The sequence below is a fragment of the Ctenopharyngodon idella genome, chromosome 4 (assembly GCF_019924925.1).
Source record: "Ctenopharyngodon idella isolate HZGC_01 chromosome 4, HZGC01, whole genome shotgun sequence".
NCBI classification, from domain to species: domain Eukaryota; kingdom Metazoa; phylum Chordata; class Actinopteri; order Cypriniformes; family Xenocyprididae; genus Ctenopharyngodon; species Ctenopharyngodon idella.
The window spans coordinates 14,635,442-14,653,067 of NC_067223.1; the positions used below are offsets into that span (position 1 = coordinate 14,635,442).

A 17,626-nucleotide genomic window follows, 5' to 3' on the forward strand; every position below is an offset into this window, starting at 1 on the left:
TTAAGATAAATCCATACAATGCATAAGTCAATTTTAAGCTTAAATTCTAAATCTAGCAGAATCAAACCAGAATAAGGGATTACACATTACAATATGGCTTATATATACACAAACATATGAACATATGCAGAAAGCATCTGTGTACACATCTGTGTCAGAGAGACATTACAAATGCTGAGTGTTTTGTATTAAAATTTACGACTCGTAACGGATTTTGTTCTAAAAATAAATTGCCTACAAAAATTAGGAGCATTTCACATATTTGAATTGTGTAGTTTCAATTACAATCAAGAAAGCCACAAAATTAAACCCTACATGAACTGGCAAATAATTTGGAATATGAACAGGAATGACAAATCTACCCATAAATAAAACATCTCTTTAATCTCTTTAAAAATTAACACCATTGTATGGAACCTCTTGAAATTGGGTAAAAGTGGAAAAGGCACAATGGCACAGCATTTATAGAAAGTAAAGACCAAAAAAAAAAAAAAAAAAAAAAAAAAATCTTTTTCTGATCGTCAAGTAGTACCAATTTTGGAAAAGTGCATTTCTGAACATCAAGTCGGTTGGTTAAATGGAGTTTGACCCAAATGTCAACGGTATAAAGCTAAATTATGAACAAGCAACAACCCCAGTACACACTTTATTACAACACAGATTCTATTTAATAATCAAGGCAAAAGACACTTACAAACATTATATGGACGAGGGGAAAGGGAAGAGAAACATGAAAAAAAAAAAAGTTCCTATAAAAACAAATCTAGCTAACTGACAATTTACAACATTATAGCAGTTGGAAAGTTGTTCTGTGGTTCGATGAGCAGGCAAATAATTCGTCAAAAAGCTGAACTGACTTTTTAGCACACAGCTACTTCCAAATAAAAGTAAAAAATAAAAGAGCTGTTGGGAATTAAGAGTGAGTATATAATATTTTACAGAACTCTACTTTAGCGCTGCAGAGTGTGTCCGGAGTCCAGCGCTCTGCGATGCGGGATGCTGTCGGATGAATCCACGTTGCTCCTGACGTCTCTCCTCCTCCTCTTGCGTTCAGCTGAAAGGTGTCAAAACGAAGGTGGCAGTTTGTTTTGGGGCACAGAACCCAGAAACACACACAGCTGTTTTTCCCCTCTACATCTACACACGCTCAGACCGTCCCAGACATACACAGGCATGCAAATGATAAGTCAAATTTTATAACAGGATCAGCTTAAGGGGCATTATATTTCACACTGATTATAGTAAAATATGTAATTTAGTTTCACATCAGCACAAAATTTGGTACAAAAGTATATTAACTGCAGTCAGAGAGAACAATGACTAAGTTCACATGCACCCTCAATGAGATTACAATGAGATGTAGCCAATATTGCGATTAAAATTTACCCTTATGTAGACAATTCAATCAAATGCAACCATTATCATAGGAAAACGTGGCGTATGCCAATTTTAAAAATCGCAATAAACAGGCATGTAAACACTTTAATTGCATCTATTCCACTCTGATCGAAGTGTGCATGTGCATATTTGGGGTCCTGAAGAAACAACGTTGACAAATACATTAAATCATTTCTTATTTTTATATTATTTCTTCTTTTTATAAAAGATTTTTCTAGTTGAGTAGTCATTCATTTAAGCCACAAGTCAACTAGTCGCATGTTTGATATTAATTTAATAGCATTGAAAAATGGTCAAGTTCAAGTTTCAAGGCTGTTAAAGAATTGATGTAACTGTGCTAACATTGTTCTACATTAGAGAAATAAATCATAATGAGCCTTTAAAATATAAATTAAGCGTTTAAGCAAATGCATAAAGCTTGCCAAAGTGCATCGGCAAAAGTAATGATTATGAATGCGCCTGAAAGAAACCAAAAAGGAGACTGTCTGAACATTAATAAACTAGTGTTTTCTACGGAGCCCCTAAAGGGACATGGTGATAGAAAAAAATATGAGATGGGATGAAAAATGATTTGTCCATGCTTTTTGCATTCACTTGCAAAACTTTGGCTTTCTCCATGAGAAACTATGCATTTGCTCTCAAAACTTTTGTGGAGTTTTTCCCCCTGCAACTAATAGACTAGTTAAAATTTGGTCGACTAAAGCCTCTAACGTTTAATCGACTATTAGAGGGTAGCCCTATAACGCAGTATATTGATAGTCATTTGTTTTGGTGATGCATGAAAATGCCTCCATTTCAATGTTTTTGACTGAGGACGGATACCAAAGATCTGGCAAACAGATCGGTTTGCGCTGGAAGAGCTTGGCCTACTGTATGTGTGAGGTTATTTGTGCTGTGGACTGGGGTAAGTGAATAATGGCATTTAAAATAACCACAAGGTTTGCTCATGTCATGTAAACCTCTTACTGCAAATAAACACCGATGATTGGAAATAATCACATTACTGGTGCACATGTAAACATAGTCAGTGATTATAAGTGGAAATGCTAAAAACATAACACTGTATTTAAGACAAGCCCCTGGAATCAGTGTATCAATACAGTGTGAAGAGATGACACAAAAGCATAGACATTGGCATGCACAACTATGAAACATGTACTCAACACCACAACCGAGCAAATACTTCATTTTCACTCTGATTACTTAATCGTTAAGAGCAACTACACTAAGAAAAAAAGGGTACAAAAGCTGTCACTGGGGCAGTACACTTCCAAAAAGTTTTAATATGTACCATTTAGGTACTAATATGTACACTTTTGGTACCAATATGTACCTTTGAGGTACTAATATGCACTCTTTAGGTACAAAGGTGTACCTTTTGAAAGGATACTGCCCCAGTGACTGCTTTTGTACCTTTTTTTCTGAGATTGTTTCATTCTTCCATGAAAAATTATAAACCTTTTAAGTATCCAGATGCACAATAACTCACATCAAAACTGTAATTCATAAGAGTTAGCCAGTTGGCAAAATATGTATTAAGAGTCATATGAAAATATATGGCTTTTGGCTCCCACTGAGACAAATCAATCAAACAAATTCATTCAAATCAGTATCTGTATTGTCAACAGCAGATTTGAATGAGTGAGATTTGTATTTTTTAGGCCACATTTTAGCTCCTTTTGTGTTAAATGAAAAAGAAAAAACAAGATGAGGATAAAAGGACAATTATAATTTTGAATATGACTGAAAACAAAGAATACGCATTCACTCTTTATTCACAACTGCATACTAATTCACATTGTATAATTCCTGCATTATGATACTGATTTGGCATTATATTGGCTGATTGGTTTGTCTCACTGGGTGTAAAACATGTATGACCTCTTATGGCTTCAAACATGGTTAACTCATAGTAACTCAGGTTTTTTTTTTTTTTTGGCACAAAATCAAGTAAATCAATTCTATAAGCAGAAGTGATCCAGGTCATTAGTGCTCATTTTTTTCAGACTATCTAAAAGGAGTAAAAACAGAACATTCAAATTTCATGTCGCCAAAACAATCCTTCAATCATGGCTAATAATGACTTAACTCATGGTCATCTACACATGGTTAACTACTTAAAAATACACTACATTTTATTTTACCTGGTTTTTTTTCCCTCCAAACTATCATCCAATCATTCAAGTTTCTTTAGAGCAGTTAACTAGTCATTTAATTACAATTAAACTAAATTAACCAAGTTCTGTATTTTTGCTACAACAGGAAAAATCTTATTTCCCCCATAGAGAACAATTTAAGAAGCACATAATAAAATACAGTGTCCACTGTACCTCTGAGAATAAGCATCAAATCCACATTTCAATTTTGATTACCTTCGATGCAAAAAGCTGTTTATTTTTAAGATGCATTTACAATTTTTTACCACTGAGTTTATACATAATTTGACCTAGAAACTAAGTTTCTAGAAAAAACAAAAAAATTAAGACAGCAAATGAACGACAAGCTTGATTCTAGTGATTTGGTGGACACTGGAGTTTACAGTACACAGGGTTGGACAAATAATTCAGAAACTAATTCTGCTTTTGCCCTTCTGTTCAGTCACAAGAGAAAATGGACATGAAATAAAATGTACTGAAAATGTGATTTCTATCAAAACATTAGCTTGTGTCTTACTCTAGGCCATATTCATAGGTCTCTCAGCCCATTTTACTACAGAAATTTCATAAATATAATTTTACTATAGACATTAACACATGGAAACTGCACTGAATTAAGGATAATCACAGTTTAGGTTGTGTTTGGGATTACAATTATTAGTACAACCTGTAACTACCACAAAAACAAGTTTGTCCAATCCTGTGAGCATCTTATAAAGCACAATGTTGAACAGAGGACAGGGGGTGGGATTAAACCGTTCAGAAAATGCCATGTCAGGACCATTACTTGAGAAAAACCTACACAAAAAAAACCCCGGGAAAACAATCATTGCCGCAGATAAACTCCATACAGATGGGCACTACATCCAAATATCCCAATAAATCCCACGTAACAGGGCTTTAAGCATGGTGCAAATGCTTTAAAATCCTTCAGTGTGCAGTGCATACAAATCTTTACTCAATCTAACAATGCTGTCTTTAATGCCGATTCAGACTACACAATATTTTTGTGTTACGACAGTCACTGTGTCAGATGTGATCGACTCCTAAATTGTCCACGACTTGTGTCGTGGACAAGAAACGTCAAGACTAGAAGTTGCCTCACGACTAATCATTGTTCGCCACCTTTAATGATGTGTGTGATGTCATTGAGAAGGCGGAATTATTGAATAACTTCCAGAAACAAGAGCGTAAACAATGGCTACCAAAGCAGCACATTATCTTAATGCTAATTCCAGTAGGGTTGGGCGATGTCTACAGTGAAACAGATGGACGATGACATTGGACTGGGGCAACTTCCACTGGAATGCATTAGAAACGCTCGCTCTGCTCCGCGCCAGTGGACACGCACCGTTAATATGGCGCGTGTCTGGAGAAAGAACGCACACGGAGCTAAAAGGGCTTGAATGAAGCGCGATTGGCTTTGGATAAAACTACTAGAGGATATGGCACTGAAATACTACCACAAATGATCCTGAGAGTTTTCACACTCTGCTCACTTAAACTAGAAACAGTAAAAATGGTGCTACCGTACTGTCTCGCGGTCCGCATCCACCATTTGAAAATCAGTGGTTTAGTTAGTGTAAAACAGTCTATAATTAGCTTGCCAAATTAAAATCTTTACTGTTTAAATTGTGTTCATTGAACTGTTTTGAAAGTAATTTGTATTATGATTCGGGAACAACTTATTCAATGTTATTACCTATTCAGAAAAAATATATATATTTGAAGTAGCTACGCGGAAATTTAAAGGAAGGGAGGAATCATGATGCCGGCTCAACATCATGATGTCTCTCAGCCATGGGCGATGGACTATGGCATCATCTATCAGCCCAACCCTAAATTTTAGTACTCATGGAGGTGCTGAAGTGCCTCTGCTATCATTCACAAGCATTTCTCTTTTCTCACTCTGTCCTGGTAGACTTAGTCTTTCTGTTGGGACATTGTGTAGTGTCGCAGATGCGGTGTCGGTTGTTGTCCACTATGGCACACTATATAAGATAAAAGGATTGTTTTTTGCGGCTCCATGGCCATTGCAGTTAATGAACCACCACGACACCCTACGCCAAATGGACTGTGCCAAAAACCGGCTAATATTGTCTAGTCCGATCCCGGCATAAGAGAAACAGCATGTATTAAAAGTGCAAGGTAATTTCTGCAGCTAATTGCTGCAATTATAGATTGTACATTAAAGTTAACAGTTAATAATACAGAGGAAAAAAAACAAAACAACAAAAGCAAACAAGCACCTGATTAATTGGCAATTTCAGAACTTTTTTTTTGGCTAGGAGGCCAGAACAACAATTTGGAAGTTTTCTTGCCAAAATTACATAAAACAAAACTGACAATGTTGTTATGTTTAAGTTTATACATTTACAATGATTGCAATCTAAAAATGAGTTGACTTCTGTTGCAGTTTTAGTTTCATAATCTTGTCTATGGACAGTTATGATAGGGTCTACGCATCTAAAATCAAATTTATGTGAGGTCACTCACAATGGATCACACATGATATAATGGTGTCCTCAGGATTTACATACAGAACAAATTTAGCCTGTAGGAAACAGTCAGACAGCAGAGCTACGAAGCAACAGGCCACAAGTGAGACAGGTGACAGTAATGCGTCTCAGTCAGAAATCTTACATTTAACTAAGACCAACAGGGATTGAACGAGAACATGCTCCATAAATTTAAATACTGACTGTGAAAATTTATTTAATACCTGTTGCATATTAAATGAAAGCAGTCATATAGACTTAAATCATTACAAACATGAATGTGTTTACCAATAAGGAGAAAAAAAAAAAAAAAAAAAAAAAAAAAAGTTCACTTTGGAAAAGCAATATAGCAGTTCTTCTCCATTCATAAAAGCACCGAAGGTGATATATTAATATGAAATGCATACTGTTTTATTTGCCCAGTAGGGCTCCATTCTGACTTTGCAGATCTGTAGTTTTGTTTTACAGTTAAAGCAATAAATGTTTGAAGTAAGTTAAGAGTAAATGGTGAGGAACTGCTACATCTGAAGTACCTAAGAGGATGTAACATTAACAAACATGGAAAATAAATGAATAACGAATTGATGTGTCAACCGAGAAAAATTGTCAAATTCAGATAAGAAATGAACTTATAAGATGGAAAAAAGTTACTACTAAAAACGTGCAAATATGAATTTAAACCTTGCAGAAATACTAGCAAGATGCACAAAGTGACGTCCGAAATACCCTTTACAGTAAAAGACATTTAACTTGCTCTGACAGAAGACATTCAGAATGCTTTTTTCTTAAATTATACTGTACAGATGTTAAAGACTAAATACTTCAGTCATAAGGAACATGAAACAATTTGATATGGCCTACACCATGCACAACTCAACCTAACAGTCTACATCAAATTTCATAAGTCAATTTGACTCCATTCATTTGTTTTTCACAACATTCAGTTCAATGAGGAACTAAACACTAGAAAAACCATGTCGTCAATAATATCAAATCTGCCTACAGGAATGTCAATGCACAACCTGAGAAACATGATTTTGCTCATTCACTGAAATTAGTAAATGTTTCAATGTGGGATACAAACATTCATTTTCTCTCATCCAACTGCAACCAATTTTTCTACACACATATTACATGTGGAATTTGTGTCATAATTGCAACCCTAAAGACATGCAATACATCCTGAATTTCAATTTTTTGGCAAACAATAAGTCAATTAAGTAAAAGCTTTCTGTTTGACCTCTTATGAAGATACCAATTACATAAACAAAATTGGCATAGTCTTATAACTTGCAGCAAATCTCAATAAGCTAAAATAGACAAATACTAAAGTGCAGTAACTTATAAAAGGCATACTGGTTTTTAAAAAACATTTCAACACACAAAATCCTTTTTTCCTTTGGATTGGGCGCAACAATTGCTTTTTTCTATAACAGTGGCGGACAATTTATAATTGCTGGAGCTGATATTACACCGTAATTGGCTTCAAGACCAGGTACACAAATTTAAAGCATCAAGAGTACTCAGATCATGCTACATACATAAAATAAGAAAAAAAAAAAAAGAAAAAAAAAGAAAAAAAAAAAAAAAAAAAGATTAGCCATAGGAAAAATGACAGTACTTGTGGCCACATTGTAGGTTCAAAGACTCACCTTTTCTGATCACCTACCTGTGATATCCCAACCTCTGCAGGAGAAGATGCAAGTACATCTGAATCCTGAAAGAGAAGGAGAAAGACAAAGACAGACAGACAAACAAACAGGATACACACCTTCTTCTCCAACTAACGGTGGCGATATTCCCTCTCACGTTCTCTGTCTCTCTCTCGGTCACGGTCTCGCTCGCGATGGCGGTCTCTTTCGCGGCTGCGTTCCCGGTAATAGTCCTCGTGCCGGTCTCGGCTGCGAGACTTGTGTCGACGGTTCTTCTCACGAGAACGACTGTGGTCCCTCTCCCTGGACCTTTCCCGCCTGCTTAAGGGTGAAAAGCATGAAAGAGAACATGAAACCATATGAAATAAGTTTGCACACATGAAAATTTAATGCAGTGTTGCAAATGGAAACAATGCATGCAATAATTTAATGCACTGCTGCAAATTGAAAATGCATGCACTAATTTAATGCAGTGTTGCAAACCGATAATGCATGCAATAATTTAATTCAACAAAACAGAGGGCAGGACTGTATTTTATCCCTCTGGATTTGATAGAATCATGAAAGAGAACATGTTAGGCTCTGATATTATTGGTCAATTTTGAATTGAGAATGCTTATTCAATTCTTATTTGATTCCAACCCCTGATTTTTACCTGCCCTTGTGGCATTGGTAACATCAGCAAAAAGTGGCCTCAAAACACGTTTCACTTAGATGGAAGATCATGCAAAAATTATGAATCATCCATCCTCCACACCAAACACAAAAATACCATGCAGATCCACAAGATATTTACCTCGACACAGAGCCATAGGATTTGGATTCAATTCCATGTAAGCAATCCTGCAGTGAGCTGATGAGAACCTTACAGCGGTCATCAGCGGAAACCTTCGACTGCTTGATCAGAGAGATGGCCGTCACCAGAGTCTCTATAGCGCTGCCGTAATCAGCTGAAAAAAATATATTTAGATAAATATTTTATAATGCCATGTGGCAAATGGCACCTAGTAAACAACTTGATCATATGTGGTTTTCAATTACTAAGAAACCTTCTTATACTAGGATGTATCTCATATAACTTAGCTGCAAACACAGAAACAATTCAATTACCAGCATACAAACCAAACCAACCAATCATGTTCGCACCTGCGCTCGCATCTGACACAGCCCTTGAGATAGCACTGCTGGAGATTGCTCGGTTACGATTCATGATCTCCTCAAACTCTGCTTCGCTCAGAGGAGTGCGAGACGCATCCATGTCCCTAAAAGAGAAAAAGCAATTGCATTAAGACACGTAAACTAAAAGCATTAGTCAGAATAAAACAAATGCACCGGGGGACCAAATTCACACAAAGTGCAGCAGTGCCGTTAATGCTAAGTCACATTGCATCATGTTAAAATTAGCAATGCACCAAAATTTCGGTAACCAAATACATTCAGCCGAAACAAATAATGATTTTTGGTCTCAGCTGAAATAGTTTTGGAAAGCCAAAATAATTGATTGAAACAGTTTTGATTGTGTAAGCATCTAGTTTGTGCACACAACGTGGATAAACTGTGGGGACACATTTTACCATGACCAAAAAAAAAAAAAAAATATTATGTAGCAATATTTAAAATTCTGTTGCTGAAAAACTTTACTACAACTTATTTATCACCTGAGAACACAAGTCCCTCTGAACAGCATAAATAGTTCAATTACTGTAACTTTATATTTGGAATCAGTTTTTGGATAAATAAACTTTAATTTCTGTTTCTGTGTTTCGGTGCATCACTAGTTTGAAGATCACTGCAGAAATGCCGCACACTCGATGCGTTCACAACACACTCAAGCCTGAAACGAAGGTCCCATTTCAGGGTCCTGGTCTCAGCGGACGGTTACATCACTAACCCTTGATCACTTGTATTGTGCAAGTGCTGGCCAGAGTTTTTCACATCAACCAACCCCTCGTTTATCCAGGGCTCAAAACCACATATTAGAGGGGGTCTGAAGTTACTGAAGAAAGGGCCAGAGAGGAGATTCAGGGTCAGTTTGAGGCTACACATTTCACTTTTTTTTTTTAACCAATATTGCCCAATCCTGGAGTTAATAGTATGTAGTAGGGCTGCACCATTAATTGGAATAAAACCAATATTGCAATATGGCTTAGTGTGATTATCAAAACGCAAAAGCTGAGATTTAATTAAATATATGCACCGCATGTTTCAGAGTGAAGAGCGGCAGTGTTTTTACGAATGTGAGGCGTTCATTACCTGCCACCAGGGCCGTAGTCTCTGTCATAAGGAGGAGGGCGGCCGTAGGGGTCGCCGGGTGGAGGGCCCCTGCCGTCGGATGATGGCATGTTGTTGTTTCCAGGTGGAGGGAAAAAGGCTGGGTTGACATGAGGAGCTGGTGGTGGACCTCCAGGCGGGGGTCCCTGCATGTGAGGTGGAGGTGCGAGGCCAAGCGGTGGTCCTAAGGGCCCAGGTGGGCGGGGTGGGAAGGGTCCCGGAGGGGGCGGACCTTGCTGAGGTGGAGGGGGGCCTGGGGGAGGCCCGTATCCTGGTGGGGGTGGGCCAGGAGGCATCGGACCCATTGGAGGTTGACCAAACTGACCAGGAAAAAGAACAGGTGGAGGAGGGCGGTCTCCTCGGTGAGGAGGTCCGCCGAGAGGCGGCGGCAGACCTTGTCCAGGTGGAGGGGGGCCAGGGGGTCCTGGAGGCCCAGGTGGGCCAGAGGGAGGACGAGGTGGTCCTTGCATACCTGCAAGAAGAGGGTTTGACAAGTTATCATTGACAACATTTTGATAAAGGACTACAGAAGGATTTTTCCTTGTGATTTGACCATTTTCTTGTCTTCTATGTTACATTTAAAGTTGCATAACATAACCTGATACAAAAGCTGATTTTGATTTCCTGATTTTGCACAATGTGCATTGTCACTATGTTTGACAAAGTACCCGCCATTGAAAAGCAGTGGCCATGGCAAAGTAACCGCTGTCAATCATTAGCATTTCATCAACTTACAAACCTCATGTTTAGGACCCTGATCTAGAGATTTGTACCTGGAAAGTGTGGTGGAGGTCCTCCAGGTCCAACTGGTCCAGGGAAGCGGTCTCCGCCTGGGCCAGGTTGGCCCGGAAAGCGCCCTCGACCCCTGCCGAGAGGGAAGCCACTGCGACCTCCTCCTGGAGGCCCAGCCTTGCCCTCCCCTGACATCTGACCTGACTGTGTGCCTGAGTGGACGACAACAGATTTTAAAACAACTGCAGCACACACACACAAGAGAAAGTGGACTTGACCGTGTTCAGTCAATAAATTTGAGTTATCTGAAACTGTTGAATCATCTGCGAATTACTCTCTCACTTTTTCGGGACTGCATCTCAAACTGGCTGAGCGACTGTTTGTTGCAAGGAGTGACGATCGGGTTTTGTCCGTGCAGCTCCCGTTTAGACAGCAGATCCATCAGCTTCCTGGACGAGGAATCTGAACCCACGCAGACCAGCGCAAACCTGTTGAGCACAGAGCAGATGAGAAGTCATGCCAAACCATAATGTTTCAAAAAGATATGGGTTGTTACATGTTCAACGCAGACATCTAGAAAGCCAAAACAAGGCTGATCTGCACATTAACATAAACCTAGGAAATGAGGTGTTGACAAAACAGAACTGACTTACCCTTTTGACTGCCCATTTGCTCTATTCTCAAAAAACTTTATCTCCAGCACATCATTGATGCCTATGGAGCGGATAGCATCTGTCAAATCTTCATCAGTGGTCCACTGTAAAGAGGAAAGCACAACGTCACAATCTGAACACCGGAAAAGATTATTTATATATACACACACACACACACGTGTATACATACACACAGAGATAGTGGCAAAAAGTGATGACCGGAGGTGATATGTTTTTAAATGACCCTACAAGTTTGATTTAACCATCAAAATGAGGAAAATATTTTTATTATTTATTTATTTAAAATATGAGGGCCCACTACTGTATGTAAACCATCGAAATGATGATGATATTTTTTTTTTTATATTTCTTATATGCTGATTTGGAGCTCAAGAAACATTTCTTGTTGAAAATTTGGAAACTGTGAAACTTTAATACAAGATGTAGTTTACTGCATCCTTGCTGAGTAAAACTTTTAACTACTTTTTTTTTTAATATCACTTCTCCCAAACTTTTGTATGGTAGTGTTTTTTGGTTTCCACAAAAATATAAAACACAACTGTTTTTAACATTGATCATAAATATTTCTTAAGCAGCAAATCCGCACATCAGAATGATTTCTGAAAGATCATGTGACTGAAGACTGGTGTAATGATGCTGAAAATTCAGCTCTGATCACAGGAATAAATTACATTTTACAATATATTCACATTGAAAACATTTCTCTTAAATCGTAATATTTCACAATTTTACTGTATTTAGATTAAATAAATGCAGCTTTGTTGAGCATTTAGTCTATAGATGTCTATAGATTCTGTGAGCAAAATATTGTGGAGATGCCAATGATCATATGTCTAGATATTTTGTAAATGAAGAGGTACAAGACTAACCCATGTGAGGTTGCCGATGTAAAGAGCGATTCTTTTGCCAGTGTAGGTGTAGACGACGTTCGGTGGAGCTCCTTTGGAGCCCTCATTGCCTCCGGGTGCAGGCAGGTTATCCAGGTAATCTCGGTCCTCGGGTGCATCCCCATTGTTGGCAGATGGCGAGATGACATCATCATACAGGTCAATCTGCTCATGACCAGGATAATCTGATTCCTATCAGGGAATGGCATACACATTTCCATGAGCAAATTCACATACAAGCCAATGTTATTCAGTGCTTTAAACTAAATTTAATAACCCTGGGGTGACAAACAAACAGTGTAAGAATATATATTTTTATTTTTACAGCATTATGGGTAATATCAATAAACAGGAGTGCAATTGATAAAGTGTTTTATTAAATATAGGAGTAATAAATGTTTAGAATACGGCCCCTTTATGAATAATGCATTAAACGTATTTTAAAACACAAGGAGGCACCATTCAATGCAAATATTTGTAAATAACAAATCTTGTGATAAATGCTTTAAACTCCTGCTTCCAACGTTAATTTGCATTTTATTAAAATCACCGATCCAACGTCACATCTGTGGGAAAATAAAGCCTGCAACAGCCTACCAACTCATTTAATAGTGTTTGATACTACGTGAACACGTTTGAGGTAACATTTATTTATCATAGTTATTAATCTGCCCAGTTGACGCGATATTGTGTCTCGCGCTAGGCCTGCTGTAGTTGCACGAGACCACAAACAATGAAAGCACGCGACGCATTGGAGTCAGTTACGCGCCACCAACACGAGTTCCAAATGCAAATACTAACATAGAACCGGTATTATTTAGGTAAATAACTACAAAGAAGCTATATAACTATTTTAACCTCTATATTAGCGTATGCACAAACGCGGCTCGATAGCTAGCTGCTGGAGTTAGCAGACGCCCTAATTCCCCAGAGAAAGCTGCATGTTACTATAGAGCTCTCTTTAATCTTTATGTGCAACACGTAAGATATATATTATTAAGCAAATCTAGATGTTTAAAGTAAACCTGACCTGATTAAATTCCTCTTCTACATCCGCGTAAATATCGATATGGTCAACACCGTCCGCCATTTTCTGTTTCCTCCCTCCTCCTCCTCGGTGCTCTAACTGCGCGTGAAGAAGAGACGTCTATACGTGAAGTCAGAAGCACCCGCCCAAAAAAGCGAGACGTTGCCTAATGAGCGATACACAATTTCAAAATAAAGGGGCAGTTGAGTTTCTTTCTCTTCACCCTCATTCTCTTTTTCTTTTGCGTTTCACTTTAATGTCTCTGTATTTGTGGTTCTTGTATAAGAATGTTAACAATTTCAAAATTAACCAAATATGTTATTAAAATGTTCCTCTGTCCCAGTCAAACTATTTGATAAGCTATTATTGAAACTTTTCTTTTAATCATGTTTTTATACCAGTAAGGTAACGAGATGAAATGATATTATAATGAAAAATAAAAAAGTAATTCCGACTTTTTATCTCTTTTTTGTAATTGTCTGCTTATATCTCACAATTCTGACTTTTTCTCAGAATTGCGATTTTATATCTCTATTTATAACTAGTTTTTATCTCAAAGTCAGAAAAAGTCTGAAGTCGAGATAGCAATTCTGACTTTTTTTTCGATATATAAACAAAATATTCTGACTTTTTTTGCAATTGTGCACTAATATCTCACAATTCTGATCTTTTTCTCAGAATTGTGTTTATTTCTCGCAATTTGGACTTTATAACTAATTTACAGTTCTGAAAAACTTTTTTGCTGTCACAATTGTGACATGTGAACTCGAAACTGTGAGAAAAATGTCAAAATAGTGAGATAAAAAGTCACTAGTAAATATTTGTTAGGACTCTTAATTTGAAATTTTGACTAAAAACTCGTGTTCTTGTTGTAGACGGAATCAAAAGAGCGCTACATACAGAGGCTTTCTTCTTTGAAGAGCATATACATTGTACTTAATGGCAGTTCGATACAGTAATTCAGTTCAGTTCATAACTGTAGCCATTTCATAGAAGCCAATACGAATAAACACCTTCCTCTTTGTATACTATGTTTAAGAGGATGGCTGAATTTGGTCCAGATTCGGGGGGACGGGTGAAGGTAGGTATAGCTATCATAAGGCTAATGCTGATGCCATTGGTGCTCATTTACAATAACAGGTGGATTTATGTATTTATCATAATGACTTTATTCTCAGGGAGTGACTATAGTGAAACCTATCGTGTTTGGAAACGTTGCACGATATTTTGGCAAGAAAAGAGAAGACGATGGTCACACTCATCAGTGGACAGTTTATGTGAAGCCTTATAGAAATGAGGTTGACACTTTATGTCGTTTTATAGGCATTTTAAGTGCTGTATATGAATGGGAAACTTCACTAACAAAGTGTTCTTTTTCTTTCCCTCTTGATATTCCCAGGATATGTCTGCTTATGTAAAAAAAATACAGTTCAAACTGCACGAAAGTTATGGGAATCCTTTAAGAGGTGTGCTATTCAGTTGATCTTACAGTGTTATAGTACAATATCAATATTTCATGACTTAATTAAAACGCATAGTTAATCAAACACTCATTTTATTTCAGTGGTTACGAAGCCTCCGTATGAGATTACAGAGACTGGATGGGGAGAGTTTGAGATCATCATAAAGATCTTCTTCATCGATCCAAATGAGAGACCGGTAAATGGCATTATATGACTTTTTTTCTCTATGTCTACAGGGATTTTCAATATTTTCATGGACCACCAAATAGAATCATCCTTGTGGTGGGACCCCCATCCTAAAATTGGAAAGGCAGCCCCATTAAAATTAATATTATAAATATGTTTAAAATGTTATTTGGGACATATGTAGTTTCTATTGTAACATCACTATTTTTTATTTTATTTTTTTAGTATAGTACTGGACTGTTATCTATTTAATTATAAATTTTATCAATGCATATATCTAAATCAAATAAATATTTTTAAATAAAAAATTGCTTTATTTAAATCAGATAATAAAAAGTAAATAAATATTTTTAAGTTTGATTTTAAATAAATAATTGAATAAAATAATAAATATATATACAGTTGTAATATTTTAATCAATGTTTTTATTTAAAACAGTTTTTCTAAATGTTTTAAATAATAAATCAAATCAATTATTTTTTAAATATTTTATTTTATTTAAATCAAGTTATTTACTTACTAAGTATATACATTGTTAATTTTTAATAAATATTTTATTCAATTATTTAAATAGATTTTTATTTATTATTTTAATCAATTTATTTATTTTAATCAAATTTTATTTACTTATTTTATTCAATTATTGAAATAAATTTTTATTTACTTATTTTAATCAAACTTTTTTTTATTTTTACTTTTTAGTTCATTAGTTGATCTTATTTTATTATTTATTTATTTAAAGAATATAATTTTTCTTTAAACATTTCTACAGATCCCCTGTCACTCCCTCGTGCCCCCTGCATTAGTGTACCAAATGGACAGAAAACGCAAAGGTTTGATGTTGTGGTGTTTTTGTCTTCAGGTCACCCTGTATCATCTGCTGAAGCTGTTCCAGTCAGACTCCAGCGCCATGCCAAAGAAGACTGTTGTGTCCGAGTTCTACGACGAGATGGTGTGACTTTGACCAGAACAGCACAACATGACATTATAGCATTAATACAATCATAAAGCCTAAAATATGTGTTTTCCAGATATTTCAAGACCCCACAGCCATGATGCAGCAGCTTCTGAACACCACCAGACAGCTGACGTTAGGTGCTTACAAACACGAGACGGAGTGTGAGTGCTTCACTTACCTTTACAACTCCTATTGGGATTGAAAATATTGTCAGTTAGACATCATACCTAATAAATAGTAGAATTACAGCAGTTCTAATCATGTGAACTAAACATTCAGTGTTCTGTGATGCAGTTGCAGAGCTGGAAATACGAACACGAGAAAAAGTGGAAGCGGCAAAGAAGAAGACCAGCCTGGAGATCGCAGAGCTGAAGGAGCGACTGAAAGCCTCCAGAGAAAACATCAACTTCCTGAAGGGAGAGATACGCAGACTCGAGGAGGAGGACCAGATGAAAGAGCACTGAGGACTGCATCACCATCAGATGCTTTTGCTTTTGCAGGACTGATCGATTTAGTTTTCTGGTTCAAAGTTTGACAGTATATTTAGTAGTGAACAACTGTTGTTTAATTTTCTTATCCAGCTAAATGTGTGGCAATACATGACCTTTGTAGTTCTCACTGACTTTTTTGTATGAATAAAACTGTTTTTTTTTTTTTACAGAAGTCATGCTTACCATCCAGTTTTGAGTATGATATAACAATAAATTTTTAATTATGTGTTTTTTTTTTTAATGCACATTCTTTCGAGCAGCTTTACAGAACATCATCCCTTAAAGCATCGCATACTCTCTTGAGTAGGTACTTATTTTGAATAATTACACCACAACTGCTATAAAAGGCTTTTTTGAAAGATTAGTTCACTTAAGAATTAAAAATTCCTGATAATTTACTCTCCTCCATGAAATCCAAGATTTTTATGTCTTTCTTCAGTCGAAAAGAAATTAAGGTTTTTAGAGGAAAACATTCCAGGACTTCACTGGGGTTGAACGGGTTGAAGGTCCAAATGTCAGTTTCAGTGCAGCTTCAAAGAGCTCTACATGATATCAGACGAGGAATAAGGGTCTAATTTTCCGAAATTATCGGTCATTTTCTAAAAAAAAACAATATAAATTGATAAACTTTTTAACCACAAATGCTCGTCAAATGCCACGTATTACGTAATCACATTGGAAAGGTCACGTGTGACGTAGGCAGAAGTACCTAGCAAATGTTTACAAAACGAATGTGCAAAGACTAAGCCAAACGGCCTTTACAAAAAAAAGGTAAACAACAATGTCGGACAATTTTGAAGTTGGAGGAGAAAATGAAAGTTTTTCGCCCTACCGCGATACTTCTGCCTACGTCACACGTGACCTTTCCAACATGATTACGCAATGCGTGACACATCGCAGAGCAGTGCAAGACGAGCATTTGTGGTTAAAAAAGTATTTCATTTTTCTTTTTTTTTTCAGAAAATGACCGATTGTTTCGCTAGATAAGACTCTTATTTCTCGTCTGGGATCGTGTAGAGCTCTTTGAAGCTGCACTGAAACTGACATTTGGACCTTCAACCTGTTGGTCCCCATTGAAGTCCACTATATGGAGAAAAATCCTGGAATGTTTTCCTTAAAAACCATAATTTCTTTTCAACTGAAGAAAGAAAGACATTAATATCTTGGATGACATGAGGGTGAGTAATCTGGAAATTTGAATTTTGAAGAGAACTAATCCTTTAACAATCTATA

The 17,626-nt window shown here is 36.7% G+C and overlaps 2 protein-coding genes and 1 long non-coding RNA gene across 6 annotated transcripts; 2 read left to right on the forward strand and 1 right to left on the reverse strand.

The window, feature by feature from the left end:
* Positions 1 to 645: 645 nt before the first annotated feature.
* cpsf6 (cleavage and polyadenylation specific factor 6) lies at positions 646 to 13,464 on the reverse strand. Of its 4 annotated transcripts, none has more exons than XM_051891297.1 (11): positions 13,299 to 13,464; positions 12,251 to 12,460; positions 11,361 to 11,464; positions 11,050 to 11,195; positions 10,749 to 10,919; positions 9,958 to 10,447; positions 9,596 to 9,700; positions 8,851 to 8,966; positions 8,501 to 8,654; positions 7,824 to 8,022; positions 646 to 1,054 (listed from the first exon to the last, which is right to left on the reverse strand). In XM_051891297.1, the coding sequence occupies exons 1-10, from the start codon at positions 13,356 to 13,358 to the stop codon at positions 7,836 to 7,838; spliced, it is 1,743 nt and encodes a 580-aa protein (XP_051747257.1). In that variant the 5' UTR covers positions 13,359 to 13,464; the 3' UTR covers positions 646 to 1,054; positions 7,824 to 7,835. The 4 variants fall into 4 exon arrangements, with proteins under 4 accessions (XP_051747257.1, XP_051747256.1, XP_051747259.1 ...); XM_051891296.1 differs by having other exon boundaries at positions 7,824 to 8,025; XM_051891299.1 differs by lacking the exon at positions 9,596 to 9,700.
* On the forward strand, positions 2,559 to 3,406 carry LOC127511030 (uncharacterized). Its single transcript, XR_007929819.1, has 2 exons — positions 2,559 to 2,696; positions 2,739 to 3,406. It is a non-coding gene; the product is annotated as an uncharacterized LOC127511030 (long non-coding RNA).
* Positions 13,465 to 14,146: 682 nt separating the features above from the next.
* Positions 14,147 to 16,619, forward strand: yeats4 (YEATS domain containing 4). Its single transcript, XM_051892296.1, has 7 exons — positions 14,147 to 14,376; positions 14,474 to 14,593; positions 14,695 to 14,761; positions 14,860 to 14,954; positions 15,807 to 15,896; positions 15,976 to 16,063; positions 16,197 to 16,619. Exons 1-7 carry the CDS (start codon positions 14,326 to 14,328, stop codon positions 16,364 to 16,366), a joined length of 681 nt encoding a protein of 226 aa, XP_051748256.1. The 5' UTR covers positions 14,147 to 14,325; the 3' UTR covers positions 16,367 to 16,619.
* Positions 16,620 to 17,626: the final 1,007 nt, after the last annotated feature.